At 44.7% G+C, this 25,857-nt stretch overlaps 1 protein-coding gene across 3 annotated transcripts; it reads right to left on the bottom strand.

Moving 5' to 3' along the window:
• Positions 1–961: 961 nt before the first annotated feature.
• SGO1 (shugoshin 1) lies at positions 962–22,197 on the bottom strand. Of its 3 annotated transcripts, none has more exons than XM_038771903.1 (10): positions 22,157–22,197; positions 12,748–12,897; positions 12,471–12,667; positions 11,834–11,938; positions 11,121–11,200; positions 9,988–10,157; positions 8,121–8,996; positions 5,497–5,649; positions 3,569–3,776; positions 962–1,464 (listed from the first exon to the last, which is right to left on the bottom strand). In XM_038771903.1, the coding sequence occupies exons 2-10, from the start codon at positions 12,887–12,889 to the stop codon at positions 1,323–1,325; spliced, it is 2,073 nt and encodes a 690-aa protein (XP_038627831.1). In that variant the 5' UTR covers positions 12,890–12,897; positions 22,157–22,197; the 3' UTR covers positions 962–1,322. The 3 variants fall into 3 exon arrangements, with proteins under 3 accessions (XP_038627831.1, XP_038627848.1, XP_038627840.1); XM_038771920.1 differs by having other exon boundaries at positions 3,569–3,758; XM_038771912.1 differs by having other exon boundaries at positions 9,994–10,157.
• Positions 22,198–25,857: the final 3,660 nt, after the last annotated feature.

The following is a 25,857-nucleotide window of genomic DNA, read 5'->3' as shown; positions in this document are numbered from 1 at the left end:
TTAAGATAATACGCTTTTGATTGGAAGTGTTCGTTCTTCTAAATACTCAGGTTCTGAGCAGTATTACAGGGAGCCACTGATTCTGGTAAGTGCATGTGCATCTGGGTGCCTGTGGAAGAAGCTCCCCTTGTATACCCCTCTCCCTTCCCTGTGTGGAAAACAGGACAAGGTGAATCTTGGAACTGCTTGGGCGTCATCTTGTATTTTGTTGAGTAGAGTAGACTCTAAAGTGGAGCAGGAAGGCTTAGCGGGAAGAACACAGGCATGGGTTTTAACCCCACCTCTGCCACTTGCTTACTTACTGACCTTGGTCCCTTAACTTCTCCACGCCTGTTTCTCCATTTGTAAAATGGGGATTCAATTCTGCTCCCCCCCTACCTAAAACTCTGAGCTCTGTGTGGGACAGGGACTGTGTCAGATCCGATTAATTTGTATCTATCCCCGTGCTTAAAATAGTGCTTGACACAATGGGTAAAATGTAATTGTTATTTTTATTACTGATGACCCAAACCCCATTTTCCATCCATTTGGCTTGTAGGACCATAGTCATGTCCATGCATCCCGCATGGGCATTTGGTCCCGGAGGCTGGTTTAAAAGTGTTTTCCTTTTTCTACCTGTACTCAAAGCAACCTGCCATTCTGCTCCAGAAAGTGCTGAGGAACAGGTGGACTTTAGGGCAGCTCCCAGCTGGCATCCTGCTGGAGTAGCTTTGTTCCTTCAGAGAACAGCTTGGCGTCCAGCCTTCCGGACCCAGAGTTGAAACAGTGAGAACTGAATCTCTCCTGCCTGATGGCCCCCGGGGTTTTCATCCCTTCCCCCGAGGAGCATCCGTGCCACTTGACACCAACCAAAGGGTTAAGTAGATATAGGGCAGCTACCCGTGTCTCCTACCTCCGGCCCTTCTCAGCTACAGAGCTTTCACTTCAAGAGGAGAAAAGAAGCACTAATAGGTATGGCCTTAGTTTTATTGCTTCCAGTAGTTGTCATACAGAGTTCACAAGAGATATATACAGATTTATGCTCAGGACTTCATTCTCCATTTATGTGGAAACTAAAAAGAGGAGTAACTATTACTACTTAAACTAAGTTTTACTCACAAATCAATTTAAGGCTTTAAAAGGTAGTTCCAATTATTTCTACAATAGGAAACATTAATTTTCCTATAACAGATCTGCATAGAAGGTCCAAGACAACTATTTTCTTAAAAACGAAGTTCCCATGATTTCAATATCCTTTAAAAGCAGAACTTTTTTACAGCACTTCTACTACTGTGACATCCCATAAAAATCCCTGAACAGCACAAGAGGGTGTAAGATGAATTTCAACGACACCCAACAAAAGCTTCGTTGTATTTGGAGAGCGAATCCTTTTTAAGAGAGCGGCGTTTGCCAGATTTCCTCTGCTTGAAAACCGGAGAATTCAAAAAATACGTGTCCGTAAACGGGTCTCCTCTTCTGAGTTTCCTAGCGGGACAGAACCAGTGAAACTGTTTAGAAGGAAATATTTTTTTTTTTTTTACAAAGTAGGATTAATCTGTATGTTTACATTCTGCCAGCAAGTTCACCTAGGTGCTTAAATAAGACTTGTAGTTCATTGACACAACTCAGTCCAAAGGGCTTGCCTCGGAGAAGTGCATGCAATGGCATTCATTCAGTCATATTCAATACAACAAACAGACACATTCCCTGCCTCCAACAGGTTTGCACAGCTTTTGGAATGCTGGAATCTGAGGGGCAAAGCCCGGAAAGGGCAATTCCAGTTCATGAGACAGACTGGTGTCTGACCTGCTGTTTTCATTCGGAACAGGAAGGTTGCTGCTGGGTGGTTAAGGAACAGGTGTGGACCCGGCAGCCCATGAGGGTGCACACGCGTGTAAGCCCTGCACACGTGTGGTTCCAACTGAGGGACTCAAGCATGGGCAGGTTCTGGGACTCAGCTTGGGCTGGCAGAGCAGCACTGGAACTGGGCCTAGGTAGGGGCAGCGTGGCTCAGTGGAAAAAGCCCGGCCTTTGGAGTCAGAGGTCATGGGTTCAAATCCCAGCCCCGCCACTTGTCAACTGTGTGACTTTGGGCCAGTCACTTCACTTCTCTGGGCCTCAGTTACCTCATCTGTAAAATGGGGATGAAGACCGTGAGCCCCACATGGGACAACCTGATCACCCTGTATCTTCCCCAGCGCTTAGAACAGTGCTTTGCACATAGTAAGCGCTTAACAAATGCTATTATTATTATTTATGAGAAAAGTGTGGCCCAAGCAGGGTGGTGAATCCTGCACTGAACCTAATCCTAGAGCTGCTGAATCATGCACCGAACAGCGGCAGGGGGTGGGGGGGACACCAGGAAACTGCAGAATCCTGGCCCAGCCAGAGGTGCTGAGGATTGAGGTCCGCCAGCGAAGCCCAGGATGGTGTGGAGTTGGTGGCCGCTGTGGAGGATACAGAGAAAGAAGAGAACAGAGGAAGAGGAAGGGTGGGGGGGAGAAGAGGCCTCAAAGATGAGGAGGACAGATATGGAAATACATATAGGACGGGGTGGGGGGGGGGGGGGGCGGAAGGACAGGCCAATAGAGAAAGAGAACAACTTGCTGCTTTAGCAAGGAAAAGTGGGGGAGAAGGGAGGAGGAGAAAGAGGGGGATGGAAGATAATGATAATAATGTTGGCATTTGTTAAGCGCTATGTGCAAAGCACTGTTCTAAGCACTGGGGGGGATACAAAGTGATCAGGTTGTCCCACGTGGGGCTCACAGTCTTAATCTCCATTTTACAGATGAAGTAACTGAGGCTCAGAGAAGTTAAGTGACTTGCCCAAGGTCACACAGCAGACGTGGTGAAGCCAGGTTTCGAACCCATGACCTCTGACTCCAAAGCCCGCGCTCTTTCCACTGAGCCACGCTGCTTCTCTTGTCCCCAGCTTGGCTCGCCATCTTTGGGGCTGGGAACCATAGGGTATGCTTTGGTGGGGGGAAGAGAGGTGGATGATGCCTAGAGGCAGAAACCAAACTGCAGCTCCCCCTCACAGGTAAGCAAAGCTGCTGGGAAGGTGCATTGGTGTGCGGGTGGGGGTGGGTGCATGTGTGCAGGTGAAGGGTAAGCAAAATGAGGCTGTGGGCAGGGCAGGGGAACAATGGAAGGGGCGGGATTTTAAGGCTCCTAAGAATGTGGGCCAGAGTCCTCAGATCCCCTCCCATTCCTAGCCCCTCTGGAATTTTCAACCCTTACCCAGTAAACATGAGAGGAAGAGGAAGACACATGCAGCCAAGGCTGTGCCATGGCACATTTTAAAATAGCTTTAAAAATCATTTTTAACTTTTTCATCAGTCCCTTAGCATTCCCTTCCCTCTTCCCGCAACCAGAACTCGACTGACCTCCTTTACCCACCCTCCTCAAGCCATCGGTGGAAGAGACTTGTCTCATGAATTCGCAAACGTTTGTTACCACTCCACCCCATGGGTGGCAGGCAGTGCGAAAAGCAGTCAGAGAAAGAAGACGCCAGCAACTACTCAGCCCAGCTGAAGAAGCGGCATCTCTGGTACGTAGGAACGAAAAGGGAGAAGTCTTGAATACATACGTGGCAAGTGCAGGCTCCTTATAGTTCACACTGAGGGTGCAGCGGCGCTTCCGCATGGAAACAGCAGGCTTCTCCTCAGTACAGGTGAATGGGGTGGACCGATTTCTGCAGTTTGCAGTAGAGGGCGAGGAGATGTTGGTGACATCCTTCAGGCCGAGGTGAGGGGTTTGACAAGTTCCAGAGGTTGCACCTATGTGGAGAACTTTCACTGACCATTTTGCCCAATGAAATGTGAAAACTAAGGTTTTTCTCCATTTTAGATACTCAAAAATTACCTGGAAGGTCTCATTTTCCACACTTCGGAAACACTGATTATTAGGTAAATTCATATGGGGGAAGTAAAAGACAAGAGCTACTGGAAAAAGTATTCAAATGGTCATCTCCTTGGGTTGATTTAGTTACACCCTAGGCAGCTGTATTTCTCCAAAAATAATTTTTATTCTAAGTCACTAATAGTCTCAGATTCTACTCCAGATAGAACCTTCACTGGTAGGAAATGGAAAGGAGAAGCCTTCACTGCATCTGGGTTGAATTGCTCATGCGTAGAAACCAGTTGGCCTTCAAGGGATGTTGAAGGTGGCAGGTAGCAGTTGCCTGCTGTGTGACCTTGGGCAAGTCATTTAACCTCTCTGTGCCTCAGTTTCCTCATCTGAAAAATGGGAATCAAATACCTGTTCTCCCTCCTACTTAGACTGGAAGCCCCATGTGGGACAGGGACCAGTCTAGTTAACTTGTATCTACCCCAGCACTTGGAACAGTCTTGACACATAGTAAGCACTTAACAAATGGCATAATTACTAGACAGGTTTCCCCTATGAAGTTTTTGTTTAAATTACGAACGTGGTTCGTACCACAAGAAACAGTATAAAAGTATGCTACTGAGATGGCCCAATCTTACAAGTCAGTAGAATTAAGTTTTTCCCTGCATCTTGTTAACCGCATCAAAATGTTCAGTGGGTGGAAATAATCTATCACTTGTTCAAGGCTCCAGGAATGCACTTTGTAGCTTTTTATGCTGTCACTCATTTGATAATCTCCTTTATAAGGGTAGTGTGTTATATGCTGAATAGACTAGTGGCATTAGTTGAGTTTTAGTTTTAAATTCTAGCATTTATATAGCTAGTTCTTTGTTACTCTTGTAAAAGTAGGTTTTATTAAATACTCAGACACCTTAATTTTTATAATCAAAACCTAGCAAAGATGGACCCTGCTAATATTTTTAGAGTTTTGTTACAATTAAAATTGAAACATCTGGATTTCTAAAAGTGCAGCGCATGTTGAAACTCCCAAAGTAAAGCTCGGTTTAGCAACTGTGATGCAAAACATTTGGAAGTTAGTTTTTAACGCTGCAAGGAGTAGGGAAAAATCAAATTTACTGTTGAAAAAAGAAGCTACAATGCCCACTTTCAGGTTTTGTGAAATGTATTTTCTGCAGATGTATATTTATGGTTGAAAAACCAAAGCCCGGAAACTTTCTCTGGACTATTTTAAATATTTTTAGCTCCTCCCTCTATACCGTTAACTACTTCCGCTAGAATGTAAACTCCTGGTGAGCAGGGATTATATCCACCAACTCCAATGTACTCTCCTAAGCGCTTAGTACAGTGCACTACACACTGTAAGCACTCAGTATTCATTCAGTCATATTTATTGAGTGTTTACTTTGTGCAGAGCACTGTACTAAGCACTTGGAAAGTACAATACAGCAATAGAGACAATCCCTGTCCACCACGGGCTTACAGTCTAGAGGGGGTGGGGGGAACATTTCTCGTCAGACAGGGATAACTCAGTAGCATCATCAACTAAATACCCCTGATTGTTGATTTCATTAGTGCTACTTCGCTTAAGGGTTTTTTGTTGTTGTTGTTCTGTTTTGTTTTAAATCTCTGTGGCAGTAGGCACCAGAAAGGAAACAACAAAAAAGTTACCTTCCCTCAGGGAATGATTATCTGCTGAGGACAAGTTCTTCCTTGTTTCTTCTTCCTCTTCATTTCCTTCTGAATTCATTTCAACCATCTTGAACACGGAAGGATCATCCATGGACACAGCTTTCAAGTGATTTTGATTTTCACAATCTGCACCTGTAAAAGTGACATTGATGTGTCATCCACCATTTATTCTGCAAAAATAGTTTGTAAGCAAACTATTCATTATGTCAGAATTTCAAAACTCAGTGTATAAGCTACTTAATAATGCTGGTATTTGTTAAGCGCTATGTGCCAAGCACTGTTCTAAGTGCTGGAGTAGATACAAGGTAATCAGGTTGTCCCACGTGGGGCTCACAGTCTTAATCCCCATTTTACAGATGAGGTAACTGAGGCATAGAGAAGTGAAGTGACTTGCCCAAAGTCACACAGCTGATAAGTGGCAGAGCTGGGATTGGAACCCACAACCTCTGACTCCCAAGCCTGTGCTCTTTCCACTAAGCCATGCTGCTTCTCCTACCTGTAAGAGTTTAGTAGTTTTTAAATCAATGGGCCGGTAATAACCAATATGCAGTTTGCCCAGAATGTGTGTTTTCACTATATGTTTTGGCTTGAGCACTCGTATGGAATCGGGAAGCATTCTTCAAACAATGCAAGCCTGTTTGGATACCAGGCAAGGTGCTGCTTTTGGAAACAGGTGACTACTACCAGGCAAGTTAACACACAATTTTGCAAGAATTCAATTGTGTGTTTTCAATCAATCATATTTATTGAGGGCTTACTGTATGCAGGGCACAGTACTAAGCGCTTGGTGGTAGAGTACAGTATAACCGAGATGGTAGACATGTTCCCTTGCCCACATCATGTTGTACGGAAATAAGACATATCTCAGTCTGTCATATTTATTTTTGCACCTACTGTGTGCTGAGTACAATACTAAGTCCTTGGGAAAATACAAGAGTCAATAGTCGTGGAAAAAGCGAAAGGGGTTATTTGCGTGAGTTAAATAATAGGAATGTAAGATATGCACACAAAGTGCTTCAGGAGATTGTGAGTTAACAGCTGAGTCCACAAATGCTGAAACAGTAGTTAGGGGGGATATAACCTAGGGAGAATAGAAATAATCAAGAAAGGCCTCCTAGAGATGTGATTACAGAAGGGCTTGGAAGAAGGGGACATCTGAGGTCTGTCAGATTGGAAGGGAGAAATAGCAGGTAGGGAGAAGAGCGTGAGCACCAGGAGAGATGAGGATGAGGAAATAGGGAGTGTCAGTTTGGGAGGAGCCAAGAGTGTGAGTTAGGGTGTAATGGGAGAAGAAACTGGATATGTAAAGAGAGAGCTGATTGAGTACCTTAATGCCACCAACGGTCAGGAGTTTCTGTTTAATGCAGAGAGGTTTCGGAGGAGTTGGGGGGACACGTGCAGAATGAAGTTTTAGAAAAACGGTCCAGCAGCAGAGTCAAGGATAGATTGGCGAGGGGAGAGAGACTAGAGGTAGGGAGATGTGAGGAGGCTGATTCAGCAGTCAAGCCAAGATATGACAATCACCTCAACTAACATGGTGCTTAGAGAGAGACAGAGAGGAAGGGGTGGATCCTGGATGTTTTTGAGGAAAAACTGACAGGATTTAATGATAGGCTGAATATGGGGGTTGAAAGAGAGAGAGGAGACAAGGATAAAACCAAGGTTTGGGGTTCCAGGGACAGAAAAGGATTGTCAACTCTGTTAGGAAAGGTAGGTGGATGAGAGGATTTGGGAGGATAAGTTCAGTTTGAGATCAATTATACTTGAGGTGCTTGTGGGACATCCTAGAGGCAGGAGGAGATGTGAAATTTCAGAGACAGAGAGGTCAGCGCTAGCCAGTTAGATTTGGGAGTCATCTGTTTCCAGGGGCTGGTTGAAGCCATGGGAACTGGTTGATCTCCTTGAGGGAATGCAGCTTGAGAAGAGAAGGGGACCTAAAACAGAGCCTTGAGGGACACCCACAGTTAGGGGAAAGGAGGCAGAACCAGCAAAAGGGACTGAGAAACGGCTAAAGAAGAAGGAGACCAGGAAAGAAGCAAAACCAGAAAGTTCACTGCACCAGATATTATTTCCAAAGAAGCAGTAGATTCCCTTATTGAACTAGGTTAATTATAGAGTGTTTAAACCTACATATCAATTCAACCACTGTGAACTCAATAGTTGAAGTCTTTGACCTAGTGAATCTTCAACACTAGAAGGTGCCATCTCGACAGGAAATGAGGTGGCTGCTGCAGTTAGCAGGCCTTTTTGCCAGAGCAGAGAGGGTTGCACCAAATGGAGCCATTTCCTCCGTTCCAGAAAAAGGGCATTACTGACCTAGCATCTTCCTCTGTTGAATTAGAGGTTGGAACATTTGATGCTTAATTTTAAATAACTTGGGTCCAGCCTCCACCACTTAAGCCGAGGCAGCACCGATGATGTGCCTGGTCAGTAATTTGTCTGCCAATCTAAGTTTCCAACTTCTGAATTTCCCACGTTTGGAAACGGGCACATGGAACTTAACTGACCAGTGGGCATCAAAAGTGTTAGATGATCTGTCGCTTCTCCAAACAAAGGGGGACGGATTAACCTGAGTTGTAAAAACTGAGGTTTCCAATGCTTACCAATATTTGTCAGCTTGGCGGTGTTGTTCTCTTTTTCATCAACATATTTCTGTGGCTTTAATGACCTCTTGGAACGAGGTCTCATGGGGACTGAGCCCATATCAGATTTGCAAGCCAAACTCTGCATGAATTTGGACTTCTTTTTAAAAGGTACATAGAGCTCGTCTGAATCCTCTTCGGCACCACTCGATTCACTGCTGCTCGTTTCGGGCAAACTCACACTTTTTTCTTTCAAATTATCATCAGTCATGCATTTTTCTTCCATCTCCTCCTTGTTCACCTTGCTTGGTCGGAAAGGTGTGAGGTGAACACTCTCCTCAAGATAAAAATCGTAGGCATCACCAGTGCCAGTTGATTCTTCCAGTTTCTCCTTAGGGCCTGTCTTTTTACCACGGCTTTGCCGCTCTTTACTTCTTGATGCGGATTTGGAAGGCTTTCTTATCCCACTGGATTTTCTTTTCTGTGGCCTTGTTTCTGCTTGAACATCTCGATTTTTAACTTGAATTTGTTTCTGTTGAGGATCCAAAAGGGTACATTTTATTTCAGTGGGTGCACCTGGTTGCATCAGCATCACTGACGTGATCTGGTCTTGGCCATACAGACAAATATTTTCTTCAGGATTTTCAATTGCAAGGGTGCCTGTGGGATTTTCACTAAATGCAGTTCCATCCCGTTCACAAAATTCCCTTGACAAATAAGTAGTTTCCAAATCACCCAAAAGCATAGTATCACATAATTCATTATGACTTTTTGTCAAACGGTGACGCCGGGTAGATACTCCTTTGGGTAAGCTAGTACAGGTGGGTCTACCCTCTTCATTCGAAGAACTCTCAATATTAAAATCCGGTGGGTCTTGAGGAACATCAGATCTTCTACCTGAAGATTTAACAAATTTCAAATTAACGATTTGGGGGTTTTGGAGGTTTTTTTTGGCAGATTTTCACTTCTATTCATTTTTGTAATCACTGAATTCCAAGATACAAGAGGCATTTTTGTGTGGTTTTTTTTTTTAAAGATCATAATCCCAGTTCCCTCCCCGGGGGAGCAGCAATGTGATATGTGATCTCTCAAGAGGCAGAGGGGAGAGCTGCTTCTCTGTGTCCCCACCCTAGTCAGTGGGGGAGGCAGTCTCAGTGGGCAGTACAGGATGGCCAGCCACCACCCACCATGGCTCAGACACGCCAAAAGAAACCTGCATCTGAGGTGATTTAAAATTGTTGTCTGTTGTGCATGGGTTGTATGTGATGTCTTTCTTAATAATGATTAATAATGAGGTATTACTTGTTAAGCACGTACTATGTGCCAAGCAGTGCATAAGCACTGAGGTAGATATAAGAGAATAACGTTGGATACAGTCCGTGCCCCACATGGGGCTCACAGTCTAAGTAGGAGGGAGTAGGATTAAATCCCCATTTTACAGCTGATGAAACTGAGGCCCAGAGGAGTTAAGTAACTTGCCCAAGGTCATACAGCAGGCCATTGATGGAGCCAGGATTAGACCCGGGTCCTCTGACTCAAAGGTCCATGCTCTTTTCTCTAAGTCACGCTGCTTCCCAACCTGGCTGGACCCAAAATGACTTCCAAACAGCCTGCATTGGCCCCCTGAATGGATTTTGGGTTGCTCCTGGAAAAATGTCAGGCTCAAAGCCAAAGTTTGAAAAGTTAAATGTTCAGCTGAACTAGTCCTTCTGTAGTATACCGACACCCCTCTTGAGTCAGGAAGAATTAATCATCTGTGGAAAAAACAAGGCAGACGATTTGTTCTTAAAATCATCTGAACTGGATTCCTCAGACTGTAGCTGCAAAGGAGAAAATAAGATACAAGACAGGTTTTCAAAAAGTTACGTCCAAAAAGTGTTTTGTTTACCAGTACTTCTAAAAGAATTTTTCCTGATTGTAATAGTATTTCCAGAGGACTGGCCAGAAGTCATTCCAAGTTGCTTTTCCTTCTTTGCGGCTGCATTATCTTCCATTTGAAATACTTCTGATTTCCTTGGTAGCCCAGCATCATGAATAGGGACACATCTTGGAAATTCCCTAGGAGCAATACCTGGAATTAGCTCAGTAACTGTACTGCAAAAAACAATACCATTTTATTTCTCTCAAAAAAACTTTTTTAAACTTACTTTTCCCCCTGTGATACTGCATTTGGCTACAAAAAGGCAGCCAAAAAGGGTTTTTTTATCCCTAGTACTGATCTGATGGTTCTGGCATAGGTTACCTCCTATCTGATTTTAATAACTGAAAGGTTTAATTATACCTCTATGAACCCTCTATCTTGATTAAAAAACTACATCCAGAAATGTCATTCCTTGTATAATGAAAGCCATCTATCTCATCCATAAAATGAAGGAATTTTCCCAAACACTACTACCCTTAGTTTCATACTAACATTGCAGTGTTTGTGAAATTACCCTGCACTTGTCTTTTTACTTCTATAATGATAAAATCCAGTAGGTCACATATAAAGGTAGGTTTATGGAATCACTCCATCATCTGTCACCAATTCAGCCTCTTGGAAATTTGAACAGTAAAAACCTAGACAATCTCTGTCCTTCTTTTATATATGAGGCTATGGGCAAGCAGTCCACTAGCTCTCCTTCTGGGGAAGAAAACCTCAGCCAATTAAGACAGGGCCCAGCATTATTTTGGGAATTTCAACCAAATAAATGGTCACTAGACAGGAACTGACTTGATTACATATTTATAATGAAAATCTTAGTAAATTGTCATCTCTCCCCATAAAAGAGCACTAAAAAGTGTTGGAGGGGGAGATGGAGAAGGGGAATGCCAGAAGGTGGAAAAAGAGTGAGAAGTTTCTTTTCTCCAGGTACAAATGGAGTTTAAGGCACTAGGTTTTCACAACAAGATTATTGCTGCAAAACCGCAGAGCTCGAAGACATCAAACAAGGACCAGAAAATGAAAACCTCATAAATTCCAGGGTACTGATGTTTTTCCAAATTCATAGGGTACAGATGTGTTTCCAAATTTACACGCACCGTGAATCCTTTACTGTTAAATCAGTGAGAGTATCATCCCCAAAGTATTCTTCTCTCAATGTGGAATATATTCTCTGATCCTGTTAATGTTAAAACAATTTGCAAACAAGTTATCTAAGACATGTTACCATCTTATCAACATACCCACAATCTGCAAACATTGAAAAGAATTATTTAAAAACAAAGTCCTGGTCTAAGGAGAAAATAGGTCACGAACTTTTCCTTCGGTGCCGATCAGAAACTGAATCTTGGTTTGGATGTGCCAATGAACATCTGATCATAGCATAGCAGAGTGGAAGTGTGGAATAGCAGAATAGTGTGGAATAGTCTTGAGTAATTTTGTTTACCAAAGTCTTGGGCTCAATCATTCATTTTAGAGTAACTGAACTGGGGAAAGAGGAGGAGCCTACAGTAATATTTACCAATAAAATTTTTTTAAATAAAAAAATGTATCTTTATAGTGTCTGAAGAGGAGACACAGTAATTTGAACCATTGTTATTCACCTAGAAAAAGATTCCCTTTTTAAAAAATCAATAGCAAACTCATTTCTCACTTGCAATCTACCTCTGCCAAATCAACTATTTCCTTTTCCAAAGTTTTCTAAAATTGCAAAACTGAAGGACCATACTTATGAATAACAGTGACATGAACCCTCTGTACTAAATAAATATTATTCAAATATTCTTTAAAAAGAAAGAAAAGGGCTACTTACAAGATCAGAAGAACACAAGTCTTTAGCTGGATTAAGAAGGTCAACTGTTTCTACCAATTTTTGGGTGACCTGATAAATAATCCCTCTCAAAGTTGACAATTTAGCCTGGGTGAGGAAAAGGAAAACTTCAATTGTTGTGAACATTTTCAGTAATAAAACATCTTTCTGACTGCCTCACCTAATTTTTAAATAACCATGAGATGGCTACAAAAAGATAGTTACAAGAAGAAAAACGTATTTACATTTGGGTGATAATCACTTCATTTCTTAAAAATTAGCAGTCTTTTTTCTTTTGGTCCCTTTTCAACAGGCACTCTATTATGTATGGAAAAATCTCTCTAAATTTAGTTTCATTCCATTATTCTGCCGCCCTTCCTTTTTGATTACTGGCCCTTAATTCCATATACAAGCTGGCAAGTCAAAAAAGAAAATAATTAAAAATTTATTTTGCTTTGCAATTTGCTTTCACAGGCCAGTCTGAAAGGAATTACCATTCAATCTATTCCGAAAACTTTGTCAATCAACCAATGGGGTAGAAGGGTCTGGTTTTCAGGAGATCGGGCCATTTTCAATCTTAATGGTTTACTAGTACTGTTCAACTTCAAGGAAAAGCAGTAGCCTCTTGTAATTAAAATACCTGTGCAGGTTCTTCTGCCCTCTGAGAGATAAGCTTTTTTTTAAGCCCAAATAGCTGAAATTTCAGGAAATGGCACTCTTTCTTCAAATGCAGAATGGCTGTTTGGGCTTCTCGCATCTTGTTTCTTTCATCTTCCAAAGCAAGAGCTAGCGCTCTGTTGTTTTCTTGGAAACTTTTCAGCTGGGTGGAATTATTGGCTAAAGTAAATATTAAACAATTTTATTACGAAAGTCTAAATTTGGGGAAAGTGCAAAAATAAAACATTAATGGGTCTTACTGATTATTTTGCACTTTGCAGATAAGATGGAATTGTTTTTGCCAAGCTTTGCTAGTTTTTTATTTCTCTTCTCTTTCATTCGTTCCTTTATATCTTCCAGGCTGTCTTGGAAAGATTTTTTGAGGCAATTTTTTTTGGCCATCTTCTTACCTGAAGATTTTGTTAAGGATAAAAAAACGTTAGCTTGGAACATATCCATATTTTGAATGTACATATGACTATAGAAGCAGCGTGGCTCAGTGGAAAGAGTATGGGCTTGGGAGTCAGAGGTCATGCGTTCTAATCCCGTTCCACCTCCTGTTTGCTGTGTGACTTTGGGCAAGTCACTTAACTTCTCTGTGCCTCAGTTATCTCATCTGAAAAATGGGGGTTAAGACTTAATTTCTCTGTGCCTCAGTTCCCTCATCTGTAAATAGGGGATGAAGACTGTGAGCCCCACGTGGGACAACCTGATCACCTTGTATCCCCCAGCGCTTAGACAGTGCTTTGCACATAGTAAGCGCTTAACAAATGCCATCATTATTATTATTATTATTATTTGTTGATAATGGATGCCTAATACCATCCCATAGTATAGGGTCAGGGGGGTGGGACAATTAGCTGAATGATGGGGTGGACTGAGCAGTTCTGCCACCCCAAACCAATGTCACGTCCACTGCCATCTCCCTGCATTCTGGAGGGCGACCGTGCAGGATGGTGGAAGTGGAGGATAGCGTACGTCTGTTGGGGCGAGTTGAAAGAATGAAAGTCCTGACCTTTAGTCTCACCTCCTCCAGGAGGCCTTCCCAGACTGAGCCCCTTCCTTCCTCTCCCCCTCGTCCCCCTCTCCATCCCCCCCATCTTACCTCCTTCCCTTCCCCACAGCACCTGTATATATGTTTGTACATATTTACTATTCTATTTATTTATTTATTTTACTTGTACATATCTATTCTATTTATTTTATTTTGTTAAAATGTTTGGTTTTGTTCTCTGTCTCCCCCTTTTAGACTGTGAGCCCACTGTTGGGTAGGGACTGTCTCTATATGTTGCCAACTTGTACTTCCCAAGCGCTTAGTACAGTGCTCTGCACACAGTAAGCGCTCAATACATACGATTGGATGAATGAATGCCTCCCCCTCTAGCATCTGTAAAATGGGGATGAAGGCTGTGAGCCACCCTTGTGACAACCTCATTACCTTGTGTCCTTCCCAGCTCTTAGAACAGTGCTGGGCACATAGTAAGCGCTTAATAAATCATTAAAATTATCATTAAAATGGGGGTGAAGACTGTGAGCCCCCCATGGGACAACCTCTTTACCTTGTAACCTCCCCAGTGCTTACAACAGTGCTGGTCACATAGTATACGCTTAATAAATGCCATCGTTAGTATAAGGGGAGGTTACCAGGTGATCAGGTTGTCCCACGGAGGGGCTCACAATCTTCATCCCCATTTTACAGATGAGGGAACTGAAGCCCAGAGAAGTGAAGTGACTTGCCCAAAGTCACACAGCAGACATATGGCAGAGCCGGGATTGGAACCCACGACCTCTGACTCCCAAGCCCGGGCTCTTTCCACTGAGCCACGCTGCCTCTCGTGTCTGCTGTGTGACCTTCGGCAGGTCACTTAATTTCTCTGAGCCTCAGTTCCCTCATCTGTCAAATGGGGATGAAGACTGGGAGCCCCCCTTGGGACAACCTGATCGCCTTGAATCCCCCCCCCAGTGATTGATTTCCCACCATTCCTGGAAGAACGTTTTGCCCAGCACATGTCTCACGTGCAGGACAGTAAGCAGGAGAGAGAGAAACCGGTGACTTAGGTCCCACCTTGATCCCACGGATCCACATGGCTGTTCGTGCCCAGAGTCCTTTGACGACCCTGAGAGTTGCCGTACTACTGTGTCCTAAAGGGAAGTTGGGAATCGGAGGGGCAGCGGGGGGCATATTCCTGTGGGACCTTGGGCATGTTAACCTCTTCGGGTCTCAGTTTCCTCAGCTGTAAAATGGGGATAAGCTATCCTCTCTCCCTTCCTGTTTTTGAGTTTCGTGTGAGGCAGGAATTGTGTCTGATCTTATTTACTTGGCATATAGTCCAAGTCACCACTCTAGACTGTTATGGGCAGGGAATGTGTCTGCTAATTCTGTTCATTCATTCAATCATATTTATTGAGCGCTGTGTGCAGAGCACTGTACTAAGCGCTTGGAAAGTACAATATGGCAATAAATAGAGACAATCCCTACCCACAACGGGCTTACGGTCTAGAGGGGAGGCTGGATTGTACTCTCCCAAGCGCTCAGTACAGGGCTCTGTACATAGTTAAGCGCCCAATAAACACCACTGATCGATATAGTCAGCGCCTAAAAAATGAACACCAAACCTAACTATAACATCCTACCACGAATCAGAAAGTGGCAATGGGAGCGGAAATTGGCAATACCTGATCCCTCATTCATTCAATTGTAATTATTGAGCGCTTACGGTGTGCATAGCACTGTACTAAGCACTTGGAAACTACAATTCAGCAATAGAGACAATCCCTGCCCACACTGGGTTTACCGTCTAGAATGGAGAAGACAGACATCAAAACACCCTGACACCCAAGCTGTGGAGGCGGCTATTAGGACCCATTAGGGATGTGGGGGATAATAATAACAATGATGATGGTGTTTGTTAAGCGCTTACTATGTGCAAAGCGCTGTACTAAGCACTGGGGTGGATACAAGCAAATTGAGTTGGACACAGTCCCTATCCTATGTGGGGCTGCTCACAGTGCCAATCCCCATTTTCCAGATGAGGTAACTGAGGCCCAGAGAAGTGAAACGACTTGCCCAAGGACACACAGCAGACAAGTAGCGGAGGTGGGATTAGAACCCAGGTCCTTCTGACTCCCAGGCCCCTGCTTGCATCATCCGCTTCATTCGTTCAATCGTATTTATTGAACGCTTACTGTGTGCAGGGCACTGTACTAAGCGCTTGGAAAGTACAATTCGGTAACAGATACAGCCCCTACCCAACAGCTGGTTCACAGTCTAGAAGGGGGAGACAGACAACAAAACAATACAAGTAAACAGGTGTCAATACCATCAGAAGAAATAGAATTTTGGCTATATATACATCATTAATCAAATAAATAGAGTAATACATATGTACAAATAAACACTAGTGCTGTGGGGAGGGGAAGGGGGAGGGAGGTAAGCCCCTGTGGGCAGGGATTATATCTCTTTATTGCCGTACTGTCATTCATTCAATTCTATTTATTGAGCTCTTACTGTGTGTACAGCACTGTACTAAGCGCTTGGAAAATACACGTCGGCAACATACCCGTCACCAAAACCTGCCGGTCTCACCTCCGCAACATCGCCAAGATCCGCCCTTTCCTCTCCATCCAAACCGCTGCCTTGCTGGTTCAATCTCCCATCCTATCCCGACTGGATTACTGCATCAGCCTCCTCTCTGATCTCCCATCCTCCTGCCTCTCCCGGCTTCAATCCATACTTCACGCCCCTGCCCGGATCATCTTTGTGCAGAAATGCTCTGGGCATGTTACTCCCCTCCTCAAAAATCTCCAGTGGCTACCAGTCAACCTGCGCATCAGGAAGAAACTTCTCACCCTGGGCTTCAAGGCTGTCCATCACCTCGCCCCCTCCTACCTCACCTCCCTGCTTTCCTTCTCCGGCCCAGCCCGCACCCTCCGCTCCTCTGCCGCTAACCTCCTCACTGGGCCTCGTTCTTGCCTGTCCTGCCGTCGAACCCCGGCCCCCGTCCTCCCCCTGGCCTGGAAATGCTCTCCCTCCGCACATCCGCCAAGCTGGCTCTCTTCCTCCCTTCAAAGCCCTACTGAGAGCTCACCTCCTCCAGGAGGCCTTCCCAGACTGAGCCCCCCTCCTTCCTCTCCCCCTCCTCCCCCACCCTACCTCCTTCCCCTCCCCACAGCACCTGTATATATGTTTGTACAGATGTTTTACTCTATTTATTTTACTTACACATATTTACTATTCTATTAATTTTGTTAATGATGTGCATCTAGCTTTACTTCTACTTATTCTGATGACTTGACACCTGTCCACATGTTTTGTTTTGCTGTCTGTCTCCCCCTTCTAGACTATAAGCCCGTTGTTGGGTAGGGACTGCCCCTATATGTTTCCAACTTGTACTTCCCAAGCGCTTAGTACAGTGCTCTGCACACAGTAAGCGCTCAATAAATACGATTGAATATATAGACGGTCCCTACCCAACAACGGGCTCACAGTCTAGAAGGGGGAGACAGACAACTGAACAAAACATGTAGACGGGTGTCAAAACCATCAGAATAAATAGAATTATAGCTATTTGCATATCATTAACAAAATAGAGTAGTAAATACGTACAAGTAAAATAAATAGAGTAATAAATCTGTACAAATATATACAAGTGCTGTGGGGAGGGGAAAGGGGTAGGGCAGAGGGAAGGCGGGGCGATGGGGAGGGGAGGAGGAGAGGAAAAAGGGGGCTCAGGGAAGGCCACCTGGAGGCCCTCCGAAGCGCTTAGCACAGTGCTCTGCGTGCAGTAGGCGCTCAATAAAGACAACTGAACATACGGGAGGCTCAAAGGCAGAAGCAATTCTGGGCCCCGGGTTTTGGCGGTCTCCCCCCACCCCGGTGAACACAGAGAAGCAGCGTGGCTCAGTGGAAAGAGCCCGGGCTTGGGAGTCAGAGGTCATGGGTTCAAATCCCGGCTCCACCACCTGTCAGCTGGGTGACTTTGGGGGACTGTATATGTTGCCAACTTGTACTTGTGCTCCAACACACAGTAAGTGCTCAATAAATACGATTGATTGATTGATTCTCTGAGCCTCAGTTCCCTCATCTGTAAAATGGGGATTAAGACTGTGAGCCCCCTTTGGAGCAACCTGATCACCTTGTATCTACCCCAGCGCTTAGAGCAGTGCTTTGCACATAGTAAGCACTTAACAAATGCCGTCATTATTATTCCCTGCCCACAACGAGCAGACAGTCTAGAGGGGGAGATGGCCACGAATAAAAAGAAAGAAATAACAGATCTGGACATAAGCGACAGCCCTGACGGATTGTTCCATTTCTGCCTCCCATTCGAGCCCCTAGTTCCCTCATCTGTAAAATGGGGATGAAAACTGTGAGCCCCCCGGGGGACAACCTGATCACCTTGTAACCTCTCCAGCGTTTAGAACAGTGCTTGGCACATAGTAAGCTCGTAATAAATGCCAACGTTATTATAAGGGGACACAGGGACTGGTCCAACCCGGTTTGCTTGCATAATAATAATAATGATGATGGCATTTGCTAAGCGCTTACTATGTGCCAAGCACTTTTCTAAGCACTGGGGGGGTGGATTCAAGGGGATCAGGTTGTCCCACGGGGGGCTCCCAGTCTTCATCCCCATTTGACAGATGAGGGAACTGAGGCTCAGAGAAATTAAGTGACTTGCCGAAGGTCACACAGCAGACACGAGAGGCAGCGTGGCTCAGTGGAAAGAGCCCGGGCTTGGGAGTCAGAGGTCGTGGGTTCGAAACCCAGCTCTGCCACATGTCTGCTGTGTGACTTTGGGCAAGTCACTTCACTTCTCTGGGCTTCAGTTCCCTCATCTGTAAAATGGGGATGAAGACTGGGAGCCCCTCTGTGGGACAACCTGATCGCCTTGTAACCTCCCCTTATACTAACGATGGCATTTATTAAGTGCATACTATGTGACCAGCACTGTTGTAAGCGCTGGGGAGGTTACAAGGTAACGAGGTTGTCCCATGGGGGGCTCACAGTCTTCACCCCCATTTTAATGATAATTTTAATGATTTATTAAGCACTTACTATGTGCCCAGCACTGTTCTAAGCGCTGGGAAGGACACAAAGTAATGAGGTTGTCACAAGGGTGGCTCACAGCCTTCATCCCCATTTTACAGATGAGGGAACTAAGGGCTAGAGGGGGAGGCATCCATTCATTCATTCAATCGTATGTATTGAGCACTTACTGTGTGCAGAGCACTGTACTAAGCGCTTGGGAAGTACAAGCTGGCAACATATAGAGACGGTCCCTACCCAACAGTGGGCTCACAGTCTAGAAGGGGGAGGCAGACAACAAAACAAAACATGTGGACAGCTGTCAAGTCGTCAGGACAAATGGAATTAAAGCTAGACGCACATCATTAGTCAATATGCACAAGTAAAATAGAGTAATAAATCTGTACAAACATATATACAGGTGCTGTGGGGAGGGGAAGGAGGCAGGACGGGAGGATGGGGAGGAGGAGAGGAAAAAGGGGGCTCAGGCTGGGAAGGCTGAAATCGAGCAATTGCACACAGTAAGCGCTTAACAAATGCCATCATTATTATTAGAGAAGCAGCGTGGCTCAGTGGAAAGAGCCCAGGCTTTGGAGTCAGGGGTCGTGAGTTTGAATCCTGACTCCGCCACTTGTCAGCTGTGTGACTTTGGGCAAATCACTTCACTTCTCTGGGCCTCAGTTCCCTCATCTGTAAAATGGGGATGAAGACTGTGAGCCCCCTGTGGGACAACCTGATCGCCTTGTAACCTCCCCTGCACTTAGAATAATAATAATGGCATTTATTAAGCGCTTACTATGCACTGTTTTAAGCGCTGGGGAGGTTACAAGGTGACCAGGTTGCCCCTCGTGGGGCTCCCAGTCTTCATCCCCATTTTACAGATGAGGGAACTGAGGCCCAGAGAATCAATCAATCAATTGTATTTATTGAGTGTTTACTGTGTGCAGAGCACTGTACTAAGCCCTTGGGAAGTACAAGAAGTGAAGTGACTTGCCCAAAGTCACAGAGCTGACAAGTGGTGGAGCCGGGATTCGAACCGATGACCTCTGACTCCAAAGCCTGGGCTCTTTCCACTGAGGCACCCTGCTTCAACAATCAATCAATCAATCGTATTTATTGAGCACTTATTGTGTGGAGAGCACTGTACTAAGAGCTTGGGAAGTACAAGATGGCAACATATAGAGATGGTCCCTGCCCAACAGTGGGCTCACAGTCTAGAAGGGGGAGACAGACAACAAAACAAAACATATTAACAAAATAAAATAGAATAGATATGTACAAGTAAAATAGAGTAATAAATACGTACAAACATATATACATATATAGAGGAACTGTGGGGAAGGGAAGGAGGTAAGGCGAGGGGATGGAGAGGGGAGAGGAAGGAGGGGCTCAGTGTGGGAAGGCCTCCTGGAGGAGGTGAGCTCTCAGTAGGGCCTTGAAGAGAACAGTGCTTTGCACATAGTAAGCGCTTATTGAATGCCATGATTATTATGCTTGGATCCACCCCAGCGCTTAATCCAGTGCCTGGCCCACAGGAAGTGCTTAACAAATCAATCAATCGTATTTATTGAGCGCTTACTGTGTGCAGAGCACTGTACTAAGTGCTTGGGAAGTCCAAGTTGGCAACATATAGAGACAGTCCCTACCCAACAGCGGGCTAACAGTCTAGAAGGGGGAGACAGAGAACAAAACCAAACATATTAACAAAATAAAATCAATCAATCAATCGTATTTACTGAGTGCTTATTGTGTGCAGAGCACTGTACTAAGCGCTTGGGAAGTACAAGTTGGCAACATATGGAGACAGTCCCTACCCAACAGTGGGCTCACAGTCTAGAAGGGGGAGACAAACAAAACAAAACATACTAACAAAATAAAATAAATAGAATAGATGTGTACAAGTAAAATAGAGTAATAAGTACGTACAAACATATATACAGGTGCTGTGGAGAAGGGAAGGAGGTAAGGCGGGAGGGTGGAGAGGGGGAGAGGAAGGAGGGGGCTCAATGAATCGTATTTATTGATCGCTTACTGTGTGCAGAGCACTGTACTAAGCGCTTGGGAAGTCCAAGTTGGCAGCATATACAGACAGTCCCTACCCAACAGCGGGCTCACAGTCTAGAAGGGGGAGACAGAGAACAAAACCGAACATACTAACAAAATAAAATAAATAGAATAGATATGTACAAGGAAAATAGAGTAATAAATACATACAATCAATCAATCAATCGTATTTATTGAGCGCTTACTGTGTGCAGAGCCCTGTACTAAGCGCTTGGGAAGTACAAGTTGGCAACATATAGAGACAGTCCCTACCCAACAGCGGGCTCACAGTCTAGAAGGGGGAGACAGAGAACAAAACCATACATACTAACAAAATAAAATCAATCAATCAATCGTATTTATTGAGCGCTTACTGTGTGCAGAGCCCTGTACTAAGCGTTTGGGAAGTACAAGTTGGCAACATATAGAGACAGTCCCTACCCAACAGTGGGCTCACAGTCTAGAAGGGGGAGACAGAGAACAAAACCAAACATATGAACAAAATAAAATAGAATAGATGTGTACAACTAAAATAAATAGAGTAATAAATACGTACAAACATATATACAGGTGCTGTGGGGAAGGGAAGGAGGTAAGGCGGGGGGGTGGAGAGGGGGAGAGGAAGGAGGGGGCTCAGTGTGGAAAGGCCTCCTGGAGGAGGTGAGCTCTCAGTAGGGCCTTGAAGGGAGGAAGAGAACAGTGCTTTGCACACTGTAAGCGCTTATTGAATTTATTTTACTTGTACCTATCTATTCTATTTATTTTATTTTGTTAGTATGTTTGGTTTTGTTCTCTGTCTCCCCCTTCTAGATTGTGAGCTCACTGTTGGGTAGGGACTGTCTCTATATGTTGCCAATTTGTACTTCCCAAGCGCTTAGTACAGTGCTCTGCACGCAGTAAGCGCTCAATAAATACGATTGATGATGATCATTATCATCATCATCAATCGTATTTATTGAGCGCTTACTGTGTGCAGAGCACTGTACTAAGCGCTTGGGAAGTACAAATTGGCAACATCATTATGCTTGGATCCACCCCAGCGCTTCCTTTTAGACTGTGAGCCCACTGTTGGGAAGGGACCGTCTCTAGACGTGGCCAACTTGGACTTCCCAAGCGCTCAGTACGGTGCTGTGCACACAGTAAGCGCTCAATAAATACGATTGATTGATTAATCCAGTGCCTGGCACACAGTAAGTGCTTAACAAGTAAGTGCTTACTCTTTATTTTACTTGTACATATCTATCCTATTCATTTTATTTTGTTAGTATGTTTGGTTTTGTTCTCAGTCTCCCCCTTTTAGACTGTGAGCCCACTGTTGGGTAGGGACTGTCTCTATATGTTGCCAACTTGTACTTCCCAAGCGCTTAGTACAGTGCTCTGCACACAGTAAGCGCTCAATAAATACGATTGATTGATTAATCCAGTGCCTGGCACACAGTAAGTGCTTAACAAATACCGCAATACTACTATTACTAATTATTATATTATATCTAATAATAATAATATAATAACAATAATAATAAAATAATAAAATAATAATAATAATAATAATAATAAGCCGAGGCCGGGTGGGTCCATCCACCGTCGGCCGCACCAACCTGGAGGCGAGGCAAGGCCGGGCCGGGCCGAGCCGAAGCGGCTTCGGTTGCTCGGGTCTTCGGCTCCTTCCCATTCGAAATTCTCCGCCCGCGGCTCCCATTGGCGGAGCCGGCGGGGCCACGTGATCCGACGCCGCCAATCGGAGCGCACGCCGCCCGCCCGCCCGTCCCCCGGCACGTGACAGGGGAGGGCGTCAACGCCACATCCGGGTCCTCGAGCTCGCCGGCCCGGGGGGCGTCGCGCCCCCTGCAGGCGGCTGGGCTGGGCGGAGCGGTCGCTCGCTCGCCGGGGGCCGGGCTCCCGTCTCTTCCGCCGGGGCGCCGCCTGGCGGCGGGAGAAGGGGAAGCAGCCTCGTGCATTCAATCGTATTTATCGAGCGCTTACTAATACTAATACTAATGATGGCATTTATTAATATGTGCAAAGCACCACATATGGTTGTACATATTTATTACTCTATTTATTTATTTATTTATTTTACTTGTACATATCTATCCTATTTATTTTATTTTGTTAGTATGTTTGGTTTTGTTCTCTGTCTCCCCCTTTCCGACTGTGAGCCCACTGTTGGGTAGGGACTGTCTCTAGATGTTGCCAATTTGTACTTCCCAAGCGCTTAGTACAGTGCTCTGCACATAGTAAGCGCTCAATAAATATGATTGATGATGATGATGCAAAGCACTGTTCTAAGCGCTGGGGAGGTTACAAGGTGATCAGGTTGGCCCACGGGGGGCTCACAGTCTTCACCCCCGTTTTACAGATGAGGGAACTGAGGCCCAGAGAAGTGAAGTGACTTGCCCAAAGTCACACAGCTGACAAGTGGCGGAGCCGGGATTTGAACCCATGACCTCTGACTCCAAAGCCCGGGCTCTTTCCACTGAGCCACGCTGCTTCTCTGGGCAGAGCACTGTACTGAGCGCTTAATAATGGTATCTGTTAAGCACTTTCTAGGGGTAGACGCAAGGTGAGCAGGTGGCCCCACGTGGGGCTCACAGTCTTCACCCCCGTTTTCCAGATGAGGGAACTGAGGCCCAGAGAAGTGAAGCGACCTGCCTCAAGCCACACAGCGGGCAAGCGGAGGAACCGGGATTCGAACCCACGACCTCTGACTCCCAAGCCCACGCTCCATCCACTAAACCATGCTCAGTTGTATTTATCCAACCCTTAATCCCCATTTTCCAGGTGAGGTAACTGAGGCCCAGAGAAGTGAAGCGACCTGCCTCAAGCCACACAGCGGGCAAGCGGCGCAGCCGGAATTTGAACCCACGACCTCTGACTCCCAAGCCCACGCTCCATCCACTAAGCCACGCTCAGTCGTATTTATCCAACCCTTAATCCCCATTTTCCAGGTGAGGTAACTGAGGAACAGAGAAGTGAAGTGACTTGCCCGGGGTCACACAGCAGACAAGTGGCTGGCTCAGTGGGAAGAGCTTGGGCTTTGGAGTCAGAGGTCATGGGTTCAAATCCCGGCTCTGCCAATTGTCAGCTGTGTGACTTTGGACAAGTCACTTAACTTCTCTGTGCCTCAGTTACCTCATCTGTAAAATGGGGATTAAGACTGTGAGCCCCCCGTAGGACAACCTGATCACCTTGTAACCTCTCCAGCGCTTAGAACAGTGCTTTGCACATAGTAAGCGCTTAATAAATGCCATCATCATTATTACTAAGTGGTGGAGCCACGAGTCTCAGGGACAAGATTTTGCCATATGGAATCACATGGCTCAGTGGAAAGAGCCCGGGCTTGGGAGGCGAAGGTCATGGGTTCAAATCCCGACTCTGCCAACTGTCAGCTTTGTGACTTTGGGCAAGTCACTTAACTTCTCTAGGCCTCAGTTCCCTCATCTGTAAAGTGGGGATGAAGACTGCGAGCCCCCCGTGGGACCACCTGATCACCTTGTAACCTCCCCAGCGCTTAGAACAGTGCTTTTCACATAGTAAGTGCTTAATAAATGTTATTCTTATTCTTATTCTTATTCTTATTATTATTATTATTACTGCTGAGGGGCAGGGTGGTCTAGTGGAAAGAGCACGGAGCTTGGGAGTCACAGGGCCTGGTTTTCCATCAGCCTTTACCACGTGTCTGCTTGCCACGACACCTTGGACAAAGTCACTTAATTGCTCTGTGCCTCAGTTTCCTCCTCAGTCCCTTCCTCTAGAGGACTGTAATTAATCAACCCTTAAAAGTACTAAATGTTGGCCTGTTCTTCAAATGCCCATTGGTAGGATTTTCTTTCTCAAAGAATTATAAGATTTCACTTAATGTTTTCACATTGAATGGTACTACTCCCAGGGATGATCAGATACTCTACATCCGAATCTTTCGTCAATGTGTTTTGGAAATGCATTTCACTCATTCATTCAATCGTATTTATTGAGCGCTTACTGCGTGCGGAGCACTGTACTGAGCGCTTGGGAAGTACAAGTTGGGAACATAGAGAGACAGGCCATACCAAACAGCGGGCTCACAGTCTAGAAGGGGGAGACAGACAATGAAACAAAACATATTAACAAAATAAACAAAATAGAATAACAGCATTTAAGTAGATATCCTTATACTCCCCACAGCACCTGTATATATGTTCGTACATATTTATTACTCTATTTTATTTGTACATATTTATTCTATTTATTTTATTTTGTTAATATGTTTTGTTTTGTTCTCCATCTCCCCCTTCTAGACCGCGAGCCCACTGTTGGGTAGGGACCGTCTCTACATGTTGCCAACTTGGACTTCCCAAGCGCTCAGTACAGTGCTCTGCACACAGTAAGCGCTCAATAAATATGATTAAATGCGTGAGAGGAGGTGCGTATTTTTACATTTAATTTCACAGCTTTTATAACGCTGGATTCATTCTCGGATTTATCACACAGGGATTCCTACCGGTCTGAGTAAACTCTTATTTGAATTTATTGGTGAGCATATATTTACACTTTCCCAAGGTGTTTTTTTGTTTTTATTTTTTGTTTTTCCCAAACTGGGCCTCCTAAAAAAAACCCTTTGACAATCAAGATGCATTCAGTTCAAATAAAACAAAGCTTGATTAACGGTGTATACAAGCACTGGATAATTAACTTATTTGATCTACTAAAGTTCCTGTTTTTATTATGATCTCCTGCATTGGTAGATTACCTCTTAAATGCCCCAATTGTTGTTTTAAAAAGAAAAGTACATCTAAGTAAGCTCAATATGTAACCCAAACGAAGACCAGTTTAGGAGGCCTTCCCAGACTGAGCCCCCTCCTTCTTCTCAATCAATCAATCAATCAATCGTATTTATTGAGCGCTTACTATGTGCAGAGCACTGTACTAAGCGCTTGGGAAGTACAAATTGGCATCACATAGAGACAGTCCCTACCCGATAGTGGGCTCACAGTCTAAAAGGGGGAGACAGAGAACAGAACCAAACATACCAACAAAATAAAATAAGTAGGATAGAAATGTACAAGTAAAATAAATAAATAAATAAACAGAGTAATAAATATGTACAACCATATATACATATATACAGGTGCTGTGGGGAGGGGAAGGCGGTAAGGCGGGGGGATGGAGAGGGGGACCCCCTCTCCATCCCCCCCATCTTACCTCCTTCCCTTCCCCACAGCACCTGTATATATGTATATATGTTTGTATATATTTATTACTCTATTTATTTTACTTGTACATATCTATTCCATTTATTTTATTTTGTTAATATGTTTGG

Source organism: Tachyglossus aculeatus, chromosome 2, assembly GCF_015852505.1.
Source record: "Tachyglossus aculeatus isolate mTacAcu1 chromosome 2, mTacAcu1.pri, whole genome shotgun sequence".
NCBI lineage: Eukaryota > Metazoa > Chordata > Mammalia > Monotremata > Tachyglossidae > Tachyglossus > Tachyglossus aculeatus.
This window is presented reverse-complemented; position numbering and strand designations above follow the sequence as displayed.

Bases quoted from the DNA above. Each gene is read 5' to 3' on its own strand.
- SGO1 (XM_038771903.1), bottom strand. From the start codon at position 12,889: ATGGCCAAAAAAAATTGCCTCAAAAAATCTTTCCAAGACAGCCTGGAA. The intron at 11,201-11,833 runs GTAAGTAGCCCT...TAACATTAACAG, and splicing joins ACTTGTGTTCTTCTGATCTT to GATCAGAGAATATATTCCAC. The intron at 8,997-9,987 runs GTAAACAAAACA...TTAAATCTTCAG, and splicing joins AAATTCTTTTAGAAGTACTG to GTAGAAGATCTGATGTTCCT.